Source organism: Lucilia cuprina, chromosome 5 (assembly GCF_022045245.1).
Source record: "Lucilia cuprina isolate Lc7/37 chromosome 5, ASM2204524v1, whole genome shotgun sequence".
Lineage (NCBI taxonomy): Eukaryota > Metazoa > Arthropoda > Insecta > Diptera > Calliphoridae > Lucilia > Lucilia cuprina.
Window position 1 is genome coordinate 38349961 of NC_060953.1, and position 15592 is coordinate 38365552.

The following is a 15592-nucleotide window of genomic DNA, read 5'->3' on the forward strand; positions in this document are numbered from 1 at the left end:
GAGGAATTAAAAAAAAAAAAAAATTAAGTAAAAAAATAGTTGAAAATTCTTGCAGAATATGTGACAGGGAAATGGTGTTAATGGCGCAGAGTTTAAAAAATGTAAAATAAATATTTGAGTTGAAATCAAATAAGTATGAAAACGTGGAAATTTTTCTTTACATTGGATGTATAATTTAATGCCACCGGTGGTAATAGAGCATATATGTATATAAGTTGGTCATTTCGTGTGTAAAACTAAGAAATATTCAACTGAGATTCAATAAAGTATACATCTTCCGAGCTCTTATAGATACAGTGCGTCCGTCTGTATGACTGCCTAAATCAAGTGAAAATCAAGCAAAAGCAATTAACCGAATTCACCAAAATTATTCATATTCCATTCAACAATATTCTTCTAATTTGGCTCCATTGTAACTGACACTGGGTGTTATATTAAATTTTAATAAATCGTTTTGTTGTTCTATTGTCTCTCTTTGAAATTTTAATTTAGAAACGAAATCATTCCCAGGTACTTGCAATGTGTTGTCAGAATGTGCGACCTCTTTTATTTACATAATTGTTAGTTCTAATAATATTCTACATTTTTCTTTTCTTAACTGTTTCGCCAGCATATTTAATTATATAAATTTGTTTATTTTTCATGCATATTTTTTTCTCATTTATAAAACAAACAAAATAACTCATTACAAAAAAGGGGATAAAAGTAGAAAATCAAACAGCGTTATTGTTTGTTTTTGTTTCTGTCATATTAAAAGAATTAATTTCATATTTGTTATTTTCATTTATTCACTTTTCTTATAATCAGATTTAGTTAAACAAATTTAATTTAAATATCTAAAGAAAGGGAATTTCTAAATAATGATAGTTATAAGAAATAAAATAGATTTTCTAGGATATTGAAAGAAAAAGAAACATTTTTGTAGAAAAAATAATAATCAATATTTTGCAAAAATAAACCAATGCCATTGAGTGGCAGTACCTACAACGGTTACTTACAAATAAGTACATAGTTAAGACATAACAAGTAGTGAGCTTTTATATGTCTATGTGTCCTGAATGAGAAGTACAAAGTCGGTTATAAGAAATAATACTTCCAATTGAAAATTTTCTTCCATTTGATATTAAGAACGAATACCTGCTCGGCTATATTGAATCCTATAGTCTAGACTAAAGACTAGACTATAGACTACAGTAAAGACTAGACTATAGACTAGAATATAGACTAGACTATAGACTGGACTATAGACTATACTATAGACTATACTATAGACTAGACTATAGACTAGACTATAGACTAGACTATAGACTAGACTATAGACTAGACTATAGACTAGACTATAGACTTGTCGTACAACATGTGTTGTATTAGATTGCAAAAAGTACCCTGTAGTGTGAGATGGACTATGCCGAGGTACTACACACGAGCAAATGCTATACTTGAAAATCGTTTAAGTATCTATATCTTGATAATTCAGTTAAACCTACTAAATTGACAACTGCTTTCCTCCCATTGTATTGCAAGATTTTAAACATTTGGAGCTATAATTTGTTTGTATTCGAGACAGCTCTTAGCATATCTTGGAATTAAGTTAATGATATGTTTTTCCTTCGAACTGTCGAACTGCTTAAATTTCAATTTCAATTAATTTTAAATGTTTCCAGCTCCATTACTTATTACAAAGAATTATACACCGAGTCTGCTTGGGATCTCCTAAAGTTGCAGGGCGTAAAAGTTACAAACGAAAAACATGTCAAATGACAATTTCATTAATGTTTATTTTAGCTGAAAATACAATAACAACAGCAACAAAAAAAGCGTTTATTTGCTTTTATTATTATTTTGTTTAAATGCAAACTTTTTGCCGTCATATTTTTTCCTCATTTATTCTCCTCTTCTTTTTTCTTTTCTGTGTACGTAATATTTAATACTTTTTTTGTTTTTCATAATTTTCTTTTGTTCTTAATACGGAGTGTGTATGTATGTGTAATTGAAAATATATATGTGTGTGGTAAGAAGTTTTTACTGTTCTTTAAATATTTTGTCGTATTTTTCCTTTTGTATCCTTTAAGCATTTCAAAAACAATGATTTTAATCTTCTACAAAAGTACTTGTTGTATATAGAATTTCGTAGATGACAAAAACACAGACACTAGTACTGCTATAACTGCTACCACCCAATAAACATCGATTCAAACCTGTGAATATTTTTGAAAATTTTCTTAACTAAATATTGTATTTTACAAATTGTTTTCAAATTTAAAGTTTAGCCTTTGAAATAAACATGATAATTTCCAAAAACGTTTAAAAAAATATAATGTGTGATATTTATAAAATTTTCAAAGTTTTGTTTGAATTGAACTTAGAAAAGTTTCTTTCAAAAAATAAATTATTTTAGAAAAATAAAAACAGAACATTTTTTCTACAGCAAGGAAGCGAAAAAACGTTAAATATAGGAGAAATAATCGGAGATATAAAAGAAAAATATGCTAAAATAAATGTATGAATGTTTTATTTTCAGGTGATGTAAAAAAATATATGAATTTTGCAATATTTAGCATTATAATTAGGGTTTGAAATTTGAAATACATTTGAAAAATACGTTTAATTTCTAACTGCCTTTTTGTTTGAGAAGGCCATTATTTCCATTTGAAAACAAAAGTTTTCAAATTTGTTCTCAAAGGCTATGTATGAAATTTGAATAGGTTTTCAAATACATATTTACATCATTTCAAAGATTTTTGCTTATTGGGCAATATTACAGTATATACAGTATAGTACAAAATTGGAGTAATTGTTATTATAATTATTTCTTTTATTTTCTTTGTTATCATTATTTTAATGGATATGCATATGTGCTTTCATATATTAATATGTAGAAATATATGTAAGTATGTAAATATGTCTGTTAAATAAAGAGTGAGTAAAAATATTTCATGAAGAAACTCAGCAGTTTTACAAAAAGTCAATGTAAGTATTTTTTGGTTGTTTAATTTACCATTTGTAAATTAGTTCGATTATGATGCTATATACATATCAGGATATAATGCAATATACTTAAATTTTGGGAAATAATATGCTAAAGATTTAGACTCAATTCTTTTTAGGAAAGATAAGTAAATAGTTGGGATTGGTCAATCAATTCAAAATTATCATATGTCATTTTTGCGGCTTAGTATAGTCCAGGAGTGTGCAAAAGTTTATTATGGAAGAGTAAATACTAATACATTAAAAAAAACATATCTTTATTTAATATTTTTTGTTGCAAAAACCAACACATTCATACAAGGAAAAAAAATATTTCATATACGCAAACGGCTACAAATAATTTTCCCATTTACAAGAGTAGATTGTCAGTGATCATACTAACTAAGTCTAGTCTATAGTCTAGTCTATATTCTAGTCTATAGTCTAGTCTATAGTCTAGTCTATAGTCTAGTCTATAGTCTAGTCTACAGTCTACTCTATAGTCTAGTCTATAGTCTAGTCTATATTCTAGTCTATAGTCTAGTCTATAGTCTAGTCTATAGTCTAGTCTATAGTCTAGTCTATAGTCTAGTCTATAGTCTAGTCTATAGTCTAGTCTATAGTCTAGTCTATAGTCTAGTCTATAGTCTAGTCTATAGTCTAGTCTATAGTCTAGTCTATAGTCTAGTCTATAGTCTAGTCTATAGTCTAGTCTATAGTCTAGTCTATAGTCTAGTCTATAGTCTAGTCTATAGTCTAGTCTATAGTCTAGTCTATAGTCTAGTCTATAGTCTAGTCTATAGTCTCTAGTCTATAGTCTAGTCTATAGTCTAGTCTATAGTCTAGTCTATAGTCTAGTCTATAGTCTAGTCTATAGTCTAGTCTATAGTCTAGTCTATAGTCTAGTCTATAGTCTAGTCTATAGTCTAGTCTATAGTCTAGTCTATAGTCTAGTCTATAGTCTAGTCTATAGTCTAGTCTATAGTCTAGTCTATAGTCTAGTCTATAGTCTAGTCTATAGTCTAGTCTATAGTCTAGTCTATAGTCTAGTCTATAGTCTAGTCTATAGTCTAGTCTATAGTCTAGTCTATAGTCTAGTCTATAGTCTAGTCTATAGTCTAGTCTATAGTCTAGTCTATAGTCTAGTCTATAGTCTAGTCTATAGTCTAGTCTATAGTCTAGTCTATAGTCTAGTCTATAGTCTAGTCTATAGTCTAGTCTATAGTCTAGTCTATAGTCTAGTCTATAGTCTAGTCTATAGTCTAGTCTAGTGTCTATAGTCTAGTCTATAGTCTAGTCTATAGTCTAGTCTATAGTCTAGTCTATAGTCTAGTCTATAGTCTAGTCTATAGTCTAGTCTATAGTCTAGTCTATAGTAGTCTAGTCTATAGTCTAGTCTATAGTCTAGTCTATAGTCTAGTCTATAGTCTAGTCTATAGTCTTAGTCTATAGTCTAGTCTATAGTCTAGTCTAGTCTATAGTCTAGTCTAGTCTATAGTCTATAGTCTAGTCTATAGTCTAGTCTATAGTCTAGTCTATAGTCTAGTCTATAGTCTATAGTCTAGTCTATAGTCTAGTCTATTGTCTATAGTCTAGTCTATAGTCTAGTCTATAGTCTAGTCTATAGTCTAGTCTATAGTCTAGTCTATAGTCTAGTCTATAGTCTATAGTTAGTCTATAGTCTAGTCTATAGTCTAGTCTATAGTCTATAGTCTAGTCTATAGTCTAGTCTATAGTCTAGTCTATAGTCTAGTCTATAGTCTAGTCTATAGTCTAGTCTATAGTCTAGTCTATAGTCTAGTCTATAGTCTAGTTATATAGTCTAGTCTATAGTCTAGTCTATAGTCTAGTCTATAGTCTAGTCTATAGTCTAGTCTATAGTCTAGTCTATAGTCTAGTCTATAGTCTAGTCTATAGTCTAGTCTATAGTCTAGTCTATAGTCTAGTCTATAGTCTATAGTCTAGTCTATAGTCTAGTCTATAGTCTAGTCTAGTCTATAGTCTAGTCTATAGTCTAGTCTATAGTCTATAGTCTAGTCTATAGTCTAGTCTATAGTCTAGTCTATAGTCTAGTCTATAGTCTAGTCTATAGTCTAGTCTATAGTCTAGTCTATAGTCTAGTCTATAGTCTAGTCTATAGTCTAGTCTATAGTCTAGTCTATAGTCTAGTCTATAGTCTAGTCTATAGTCTAGTCTATAGTCTAGTCTATAGTCTAGTCTATAGTCTAGTCTATAGTCTAGTCTATAGTCTAGTCTATAGTCTAGTCTATAGTCTAGTCTATAGTCTAGTCTATAGTCTAGTCTATAGTCTAGTCTATAGTCTAGTCTATAGTCTAGTCTATAGTCTAGTCTATAGTCTAGTCTATAGTCTAGTCTATAGTCTAGTCTATAGTCTAGTCTATAGTCTAGTCTATAGTCTAGTCTATAGTCTAGTCTATAGTCTAGTCTATAGTCTAGTCTATAGTCTAGTCTATAGTCTAGTCTATAGTCTAGTCTATAGTCTAGTCTATAGTCTAGTCTATAGTCTAGTCTATAGTCTAGTCTATAGTCTAGTCTATAGTCTAGTCTATAGTCTAGTCTATAGTCTAGTCTATAGTCTAGTCTATAGTCTAGTCTATAGTCTAGTCTATAGTCTAGTCTATAGTCTAGTCTATAGTCTAGTCTATAGTCTAGTCTATAGTCTAGTCTATAGTCTAGTCTATAGTCTAGTCTATAGTCTAGTCTATAGTCTAGTCTATAGTCTAGTCTATAGTCTAGTCTATAGTCTAGTCTATAGTCTAGTCTATAGTCTAGTCTATAGTCTAGTCTATAGTCTAGTCTATAGTCTAGTCTATAGTCTAGTCTATAGTCTAGTCTATAGTCTAGTCTATAGTCTAGTCTATAGTCTAGTCTATAGTCTAGTCTATAGTCTAGTCTATAGTCTAGTCTATAGTCTAGTCTATAGTCTAGTCTATAGTCTAGTCTATAGTCTAGTCTATAGTCTAGTCTATAGTCTAGTCTATAGTCTAGTCTATAGTCTAGTCTATAGTCTAGTCTATAGTCTAGTCTATAGTCTAGTCTATAGTCTAGTCTATAGTCTAGTCTATAGTCTAGTCTATAGTCTAGTCTATAGTCTAGTCTATAGTCTAGTCTATAGTCTAGTCTATAGTCTAGTCTATAGTCTAGTCTATAGTCTAGTCTATAGTCTAGTCTATAGTCTAGTCTATAGTCTAGTCTATAGTCTAGTCTATAGTCTAGTCTATAGTCTAGTCTATAGTCTAGTCTATAGTCTAGTCTATAGTCTAGTCTATAGTCTAGTCTATAGTCTAGTCTATAGTCTAGTCTATAGTCTAGTCTATAGTCTAGTCTATAGTCTAGTCTATAGTCTAGTCTATAGTCTAGTCTATAGTCTAGTCTATAGTCTAGTCTATAGTCTAGTCTATAGTCTAGTCTATAGTCTAGTCTATAGTCTAGTCTATAGTCTAGTCTATAGTCTAGTCTATAGTCTAGTCTATAGTCTAGTCTATAGTCTAGTCTATAGTCTAGTCTATAGTCTAGTCTATAGACTAGTCTATAGTCTAGTCTATAGACTAGACTATAGACTAGACTATAGACTAGTCTATAGTCTAGTCTATAGTCTAGTCTATAGTCTAGTCTATAGACTAGACTATAGACTAGACTATAGACTAGACTATAGGCTAGACTATAGACTAGACTATAGACTAGACTATAGACTAGACTATAGACTAGACTATAGACTAGACTATAGACTAGACTATAGACTATATATTAGATAATTTAGTCTATAGTCCAGTCTTTAGTCTAGTCTATAATCTAGTCTATAGTCTAGTCTACATTCTTTTCAATAGACTGGTCTATAGTCTGGTTTATAGTCCAGCTTATAATTTATTATATAGTCTAGTCTGGTCTAATTTATATTATTGTCCATAGTTTAGTCTATATTCTAGTCTGTAGTCTATTCTATAGTGGTATTTTCTCAAAAAACGTTAAATTTATAGAGAAAAGTTTTATATTGTAAGTAGTAGCTCTGCTTTCATTAATGTCATCTGTGCGTATACGTGTTAATGATTTATTAATATTACTACTATTTAGTATACGTCTAATTTAGAGAAACCTTTGAGATTATTTTACACGTAAAAAATCTATTTTTTTAGATTTTTTTCCAAAAATCTGGCCTATTGAATCGTATTTGGTGAGTAAACATTGTTCAGATTAAATTTTATCCTTCTAACTTTCGGCGTTTAGGCTTTGAATTAGTCAGTTAAACAGTAACAATTCTATTACACGCACATACATACATAAAAATATTATGCAACTGTAATTTAAACTCAGACTTTACTTACTGTTTTATTTCCCAAATTTCTAACTCGACAACTTAGATACGCTGATTTACCCATTAAAGCTGTGACATTACGCGGTGTTGTAGGATCAAAATATGGTTCAATCCATTGGGGATGTGTGTAAGGCGGGAATGTTGTAGTAGTTGTAGTAGACATTTCATCGAAATCATTAAATGTATCTAGGGGACCCGAAACGCCACCGTTAGTTAAGTCTGAAAATAGGCGGAAAAAACAACAACAGTTCAGTAATTTTCTTAAAAATCTACAGTAAAGAGCTCCTTTAATAATATACATTTTTAAATTAACTTTCTTAATATAGTATGTGCTTCTTGTGCACCATTTGGTCATTATCATTATTTCTTTAAATTGCAAAAAAAAAGACAAAATAAGATAGTAGAAAAATGCCACAAAAAATTGTGTTTTTTTTTCTCTTCTCATTATATTCATGTTAATTGTAACAAGCAAGGAGCTTGTCTTGTCTCTGTACATGTATACATGCTGTTAATTTGAATACTACTATTTCATTTGTATCTGTGTTTTTGCATTCCATTTCTTGCTTCCTGTTTTGAGGGCATTTTTAATTGGTATTTGAAGTTACAAGGAGAAAAAATGCTGTACAAAAACGCTCGCCATTATGAGGTTTACATACACATAAAAACCTACTTGTGTTTTTATATGTAAGTATATGTACTTCAATACATATAAAGAGTAATTTAAAATTGTTTAACACATTTGCGTATATGGTTACAGAAGCCCATTAATGAATGAATGAAAATTAATATCTATAATAACAGTCAAACTTTAACGGTATGGTTTTATTGATCTTATTCGATCTAGGATTCCATTTAATTGGCTTTTTATTTATTTTAAATTCCTAATTTTAACCTTATCCATGATCATTGTATACTATAATGGATCAGAGATATAAAAATTTTTCCACACCAGTCTAATTTACATTCATATAGCTTTTTGATTATCATTACAAAACAACCATACTACTTTAAATTCTATTTATAGCCGACAAAAAAGCTGCCTTTATTTTTAATGAATTCCGTAAAATAAAAAAAGATTTTCTACAAACTAGCATGCTTTATGACTTCCTTAAATAGTCGTCTTTCCTCTATTTTTTTTGTATTTAAAACTTTTCCTTAAAACTTTAATCTATGCAACATTAAAAACCTTAAGAGAAATGTATAAAAAAAACTATAAAAATACCATATTTTCATCATGTTTCTTTTATATATAATTTATGTGAGTTTACAGTCATTTGTGATGCCACCATTGACATATTTTCATCATGTTTTTTTCTTAATCAAACTTCTGCCACGGATACAACTAACTTGTCTTTTTGGCTTTTTTTTTGGGTCTTGTATTTTTCCCTTTTTTCCCTTAACCACTATACTAAAGATTGTATTATGTAACTGTGTTGATGTTTGTAACATGAAGAAATTTTTATTCAGTATTAACCTTAAAGTATTCCAGTGCCAGTCCCAAAAATCCTGAATTTTTCCAAAATAAATACAGCGCATATATTTCTAAATTTTGGTAGAAGTATTATTTTCTATCATTACGAAAAGAAGCTGCAGGCTTATATAAAGTAAACCTGTGCCGATTTTGTTGAGATACCAAATATTTAATATAACATTGAGCTCCCAAGCTAAATTCCTGGAATACTGTTATATGGGGTCTATCAATATTTACTTGGACTCACAGGCGGATATACTTTAATTGAATAAAAAAGTTTTGGTGACATGTTATAATGTCCAGCGACACAATGCCCATGGACATTTCTGACACACTTAATGGAGTCATAGTGCCTATGTACATTATGGTATTATGGCCGGTATTCGAAATACCTCTGACCGAAAGCCGTCTATGCAGGATATAGGTACAACAAAAAAGCAAATTTCGGTATAACAGTTTCGCGGCACTAAATTCTAAACAAATTTTCAAATATATGGACGTTTCTGACACACTTAATGCAGTCATAGTGCGCATGGACATTATGGTGAAGCCGGTATTCGAAATAAGCCGTCTATGCAGGACATAGGTACAACAAAAAAGCAAATCTTTTCGGGATAACAGTTTCGCTGCACTAAATTCTTAACAAATTTTCAAATACATGGACGTTTCTGACACACTTAATGAAGTCATAGTGCCCGTGGACATTATGGTGAAGCCGGTATTCGAAATACCTCAGACTGAAGGGCATCTATGCAGAATAAATGTACAACAAAGTAGCAAATCTTTTCGGGATAACAGTTTCGCTGCAATAAATTCTTAACAAATTTTCAAATACATGGACGTTTCTGACACACTTAATGGAGTCATAGTGCATATGGACATTATGGTGAAGCCGGTATTCGAAATACCTCAGGTACCTACAGGTACAACAAAGAAGCAATTTTTTTTGGAATAACAGTTTTGCTGCACTAAATTCTAAACAAATTTTCAAAAACATTTTTGTTATTTACTTACTTTACTTAGATAGTTAGTTAGTGTTAGTTAGTTAGTGTTAGTTAGTTAGTTAGTTAGTTAGTTAGTTAGTTAGTTAGTTAGTTAGTTAGTTAGTTATTTATTTAGTTAGTTAGTTAGTTAGTTAGTTAGTTAGTATTGTGTACACTTCATTGACCTCTTCAGTTAGTTAGTTAGTTAGTTAGTTAGTTAGTTAGTTAGTTAGTTAGTTAGTTAGTTAGTTAGTTAGTTAGTTAGTTAGTTAGTTATTTAGTCAGTTATTTAGTTAGTTAGTTAGTTAGTTAGTTAGTTAAATAGTTAGTTAGTTAGTTAAATAGTTAGCTAGCTAGTTAGTTAGTTAGTTAGTTAGTTAGTTAGTTATTTAGTTAGTTAGTTAGTTAGTTAGTTAGTTAGTTAGTTAGTATTGTGTACATTTCATTGACCTCTTCAGTCCTATACCCACTAATTATTTTATATATATGTAGGGTTTTCAATAGTCTGACTATACTATGACTACCTTATAACTCGTTATAAGATTGCTTCATCTCTTTAAAATGTCTTCAGAAAGCAGAATAAAATAAAAACTAAACGGAGAATGTGAAGTGATGTGAAGTTATCACACACTTTCGTAAATGGTTAAACGTGCAAAAATAGATAAAGTTAAACTTTGATGTATAAAGTGACAAAAAAGAAGAGCACTACAAAGTTGTCTATACTCAACAAGGGTTGCCTGATAAAGACCAGTACAACATGTACATGTTAACATTAATTTACCTCGTTTTGAAATACTTTAAAGTTGGTGTGTCTTATGAAAAGAAGCCAAATTTTTATTTCTAGTTATTTTCTATATCATCTCCACTCACTTTTGTGAAAAATATCGTAAAACTTGACTTTTTTACTCTTTTCAATGATGCATGTACTTGAAGACACTGCTGCCTGCACTCAATGCATAATTATGCATAGATGTATGTTGTAGTTTAAACTGTGTATAAAAAAGAATAGTCAAAAATGAACGTGTACAAATACGTCTTTACAAAACGAGATAAATACGAGCTTTCCGTTAAGAATATTAAAATAGTTGTGGGTCAAAATCCTGCCTGCGAGAAAAAAAAACATTAAAGAACTTAGTCAAATGCTAACAGTTTGTTATAAATTTGATAAAGAGAAATCTGTATTCATCAGTTGTGCTGACAAACTTGTTGTATTGACATTTTATCAACATTTTGGTTGAACATTTTTCGTCACGTTCTACTAATTGTTGGAAAAAAATAGTAAAAATAGTTAAACTCTATACCACTATTGATGGCTGATGTTTGTAACGCATAGACGTATCGTTCATTCACCTTCATTCAACTAAGGAACTATTTCCATTACTTTGGTTCATTGTTGTTAAGTAGATTTTTATTGAACTATAGCAATAGAGCGATAAAAGTTGGTGTTTACGTGTAGGTTGCTGTTACACTGGTATCAGGAATGTTTTCAGATGTGATTACTGATATTATATTTAAAGCTTTGAAGTGAAACCATGCTTGATATAATTGGTACTATTAACAACAAAGTCCAAGATTTTGAGATTCAAACTACCGTTGTTAAGGAACTGAGAAATTCCCTTATTAAAAAATGCTAAATACATGTCTAGGAATTGTCATAGACTCCAAGCTATTAATGAAACTGAACATCGAATATTAAGTAAAAAAGGCTTTGATCTATTTTAATGCTTTTATACCTAAATTATAATAGATGGTATACAAGATTTTGTTTTTGCTTACTGAGGGAAATTGATGTAAGATCAAACTTTCATTGTGTTGTTTGTTGGGTTTTGTGTGTTTGTGAAGAAGCTTCTAAGTGCTAAAGCGAAAATAAGAATGTATGTCTGAAAAAGTTTACGTATGCACACATACATAGCCGTATATATATATGTAGGTACATAATACATTCTTACATACATACGTTCATTAGAGTGGCTTCAAAATCTCTCATTTCTATTTTTTGTTTGGTGAACTAATCAAAGGATAACAAGTAAGAAAGTATAGTCGGGAGTGGCCGACCATGTGATTTATTTTTCATAATAAAGTAATTATCTTCAATTACATTTAAACAATTTATGGATGAAAAACTAATTTTCTGAAAGATGCTTTATATGGAGGCTAAGGCAAATATGGAACAAGCCCTATATAATTTTTTGAATATATTTATATTTACATAATATTTTATTGTGCTGAATTTCATCGCGATATTTTTTTTATAAATTAATTTTTGACATTGAAGTAATTTTCTGAAGGGGACTTTATATGGAAGCTTGGGTCAAATTGGGCCCGATCTTTAAGAAATTTGGCAGGGTCATCAAGACTTCTATAAAACTTAGTTGTGAAGCATTTTATCGATATACCTTTATATTTAACATAATTATGAGCTCAGAAGCCATTTTCGCGGGGTTCTATTCTATGAGGGCTAGGAGAAATAATGTACCGATTTTAGCCATTTTCAATAGACTTAGGCCAAATAAAACGTGTGTGCCAAATTTCATCTAATTATCTTGAAAATCGCGACCTGTACCTTGCGCACAAAATTTACATGGACAGCCAGCCAGCCATATGGACGGACGGACATACCTTAATCTACTCAGAAAACGGTACACTTTAAGATGGGTATATGATGAATATGTATGTAACAAACATCAGCACAAACCCAATATACCCTCCCCACTAAAGTGGTGTAGGGTATAATTAGATCTTTTATGGAGATCAACATAAAGATCTTCATAAGCCATTTGTAACGTGACCGAACATTGGTTATAGCTAATTGCCTTAAAAATTTGCCTTTTTATCTTTAGACCCAAGCAAATGTTAAACAAAATATAAAACAACTAAAAGAATGTAGTTGTGCTTCTTGTATTAGAGAACCCATTTTAGCGGATACTGTTATATTGGGTCTAGCTGAAATAATGGACCGACATCAACCAAAATTAGTAGGATTCGTACTTTGTCAAAAGTAATTTGTGTACCCAAACTTAATTCAATTATTTAATTTAAAATTGTGCCTTATGGTATGATTTTGAGGTTTACATGGACAGACAGACGGGCCATTAATTCTCTGTGTTGTCCAATAATCCAAGTGGTGTAGGGTATAATAATTGAAAAATTGTATTCTAGAATATCCCAAACTTTTATTTAACTTTTTTTTTGCATACAAAAGCGATCACCCTAATGTATAATCAAATATGACACATTAAAAGTAAGTCACTACATATGCATGTGCAAACATTCTTTAATGTAAGTACGTCTACAAATAGTGCTGCAAGCCCTACTGATCCGGGGTAGCTGTCCCAATCTAGATACTTAAAGGCTTAGTTAGTATCTACGTACCGTGCGTGATGAATCCGAAGTAGTTACTTTAATCGTGAGGAGTTGTCAAGGAAGGTAATGAAGAAACTAATCTAACTGAGCCATAACCGATCAATTACAACATGTGCGTGTCTCGACCATTTTACTTCAATTACAAATGTACAACTCACTGAGGAATATATTACTAGTAATGATAAGAGTAACTACTTCTATGCTGATTTCAGTGTATTCATTCTATGTATATCATTTGGGAATACATATAGGATGGTTTGTTGACTTGGCACTATATTACCAAGGTACTAAAGTGACATGACAAATGACCTACAAATAAATAAGGGACAACCAGGTATTTAAATATTTGTGGACAAATTGTCTAAGTACTGTTGGTAAAAAATCCAGACTCCTACACATATACACACGCGTTTCCACTCAAATACACATGCAATTATTTCATGTCAGGGCTGGAAAAATACATACATATGTATAGCAAAGCAATGTAACTGAAGATGACATAAATTTGAATGACTGTTTATGAATGGAAAAGTGTTTGTTCCACTTTTTCTCTCTAGAATTCCATTTTATTCACTTCGTTTTATTTTTATAGTGTTTTTTTTTTACTTTTTCTGTTGAATACATTTTAAGTCATTCATACTCATGTTGAAAAAAATTTTATGTCTTGTTTTTTGGTGCAAAAATATTTTTTTCTTATTATTACAAAAGTACCGAGAATAAAATGTTGTTTGGTTGTAGTAGATCCAGTTAAATGTTTTAGGAAATATTTAATTTTGAAGGAAATTTTATTGTAAAGGAAAGAAGACACGAAAAAAGTAAAAAAAAACAACACAGAAAACATGGTTTCACTTTGCTAAAGAAAATAAGTCAAATATTTGCCAAAGGCAAAAAGACTACAATTCTTGTCAATCAACACTGTCACTGATGTGTTTATTTTATTTTTTTTTTTTTGTATTCTTCAACTTGATCTGTTGTATGCCTAAGGAGTGGTGACTAGATTTAGAGGAAATCCTTTGACATTTAAACGAGCAACAAAGTATGTATTTTATACATACGTTGTTATGTGTATGTATGTTAATACATACTAAGAACCATTGGGGAAATTGTCGTTTCTTTTTTTGCCTTGTGCGTGGTTTCTTCACATTAACAGCACGACTCTGGAGTCTAGTCAGGCGGTAAGGTTTCTTTATGTTATGGTTTTAGAGCGCGAGATCATTAAACTTTAACAAGTTTTAAGAAATTAAAATATACATATAGCGAAAACAGTTAAGGCAATTGTATTGGTGTTAGTATGTTTAAGTTATATTAATTTTAATTTTTTTAAATCTTATAATAAAATCATTGGATGTGAACAAAAGAACCAACAAAAACTTTCATTATTTTTTTTGGGTTTTGATTAGGATGGCGGTGCATCAAGCACTCATATTGCCAGGTTATCACACGTTTGTCCAGAGAAAACCCCACCAACCGACCTATACCTTCATATAGGAAGTTGGAGCATCCGGACTTGAATTCATCAAAAGTATTAATGGTCTCCACCAGTATATATTTGAGTTTAAATGGTCTCCACCAGGTTATATCGTGAGTATTTTATGGTCTCCACCAGTTAAAAACGTTTGAGTATTCTATGGTCTCCACCAATAAAACATAACCTCACTTGAGGTAAAACGAAAGCACGAGGTTAATGTAGACAACTTGTAACTTTGAACAGTTACATGAAGTAATACATTACACCAGTGCGAGCGAGACGCAAAACTGTCGAAAGCCAGGCAACAAACACAAGCCTGAACGCGTTTAAGAAATAATCGCGATGACGCGAGAGTTGTTCCCCAACTCAGACCTGAATTGCGACTGAAACTTTCATTATGAAGAAAAAATTCTAAAATTTACGTATATAATAGCATTTTCAATCACAACAAGGTGATATCTTTGAATATAAAATTGTAAGTTAGCTTACATATATGTACTTAAATAAGTACTTACAATGATCGTTTGGTAAGTAATTAATTTTAGTTTAACTTTAAAACAGTTCTGACCAGAGATGGACAAGTAATTGCACATTCATAAACAATTGAATTTTTCCTCGTTGCCTGAAACACTTAACAATTCGAGGCCAAAGTAGATGTTAATTTTCGTCGACCTTTCAACCTCTTTACCTTACTAGGTGTAAATGTTGCTAGCCAATTACACTAAGATTGCCTTGTCTACAAATGCAGTTTTTATTATTTTCATATAATCACATAATATATCTGCTGTCCCAAAATTGTTCTTTTTTCCTTAAGTAGGATGTGGCCATGAAAAATGCAGCTATATATGAAATACCGTCGATCCAGACAAGCCTGAGGTATTAAGTTGAAGCAAAATTACTTTCCTTTTTGGTTTTAGTTTTAATTTTAACTCCTGTGAAGTTGAGCGTGTCTAACAGTTCACGTAACCAATGTATACTGGACTCATTGAACTATTAGATATGATCGT

At 30.7% G+C, this 15592-nt stretch overlaps 1 protein-coding gene across 3 annotated transcripts in view; it reads right to left on the bottom strand.

Moving 5' to 3' along the window:
- The window catches only part of LOC111684993 (kin of IRRE-like protein 2), a 110356-nt gene extending 102835 nt beyond the window's left edge, over positions 1–7521 (bottom strand). For all 3 annotated transcript variants that reach the window (XM_046953142.1, XM_023447227.2, XM_046953143.1), the window contains exon 1: positions 7311–7521. In XM_046953142.1, the coding sequence (XP_046809098.1) occupies positions 7311–7463 (153 nt within the window). In that variant the 5' untranslated portion in view covers positions 7464–7521. The remainder of the gene's footprint in view (positions 1–7310) is intronic.
- Positions 7522–15592: the final 8071 nt, after the last annotated feature.